Raw genomic sequence first — 281 nt, forward strand, 5'->3', positions numbered from 1 at the left:
TGAAGGAGAACCACCCCAGCCCCATCCAGCCCAGCATCAGTGATGCAGTGGAGGGTGAGAGGAGATGGGGCTGCCTTGCTCCAACCAATGCTCCAGCAAAGGAAAACATGGCCCTTAGGGAAACAGGCTGTGGTGGGAGCCCCAGGACCTCCCAAGCCCCTTCCTCACCCTCTCTCCCTTTGGTCTCCCCTTGCCCAGTCCTTCAGCCTGAAGGCACAAGTGAAGGAGATGTGCACTGCCTGCCAGAAAACCGTCTACCCCATGGAGCGGCTGGGGGCGGG

At 60.9% G+C, this 281-nt stretch overlaps 1 protein-coding gene across 1 annotated transcript in view; it reads left to right on the forward strand.

Annotated features, from left to right (window-relative positions):
• Positions 1-281, forward strand: part of LIMD2 (LIM domain containing 2) — a 3,890-nt gene that overhangs the window by 2,857 nt on the left and 752 nt on the right. The window contains exon 3 of the mRNA XM_008946305.1: positions 199-276. Coding sequence (XP_008944553.1) covers positions 199-276 — 78 coding nt within the window. The remainder of the gene's footprint in view (positions 1-198; positions 277-281) is intronic.

The sequence above is a fragment of the Merops nubicus genome, unplaced genomic scaffold (assembly GCF_000691845.1).
Source record: "Merops nubicus isolate BGI_N331 unplaced genomic scaffold, ASM69184v1 scaffold1068, whole genome shotgun sequence".
Classification (NCBI taxonomy): domain Eukaryota; kingdom Metazoa; phylum Chordata; class Aves; order Coraciiformes; family Meropidae; genus Merops; species Merops nubicus.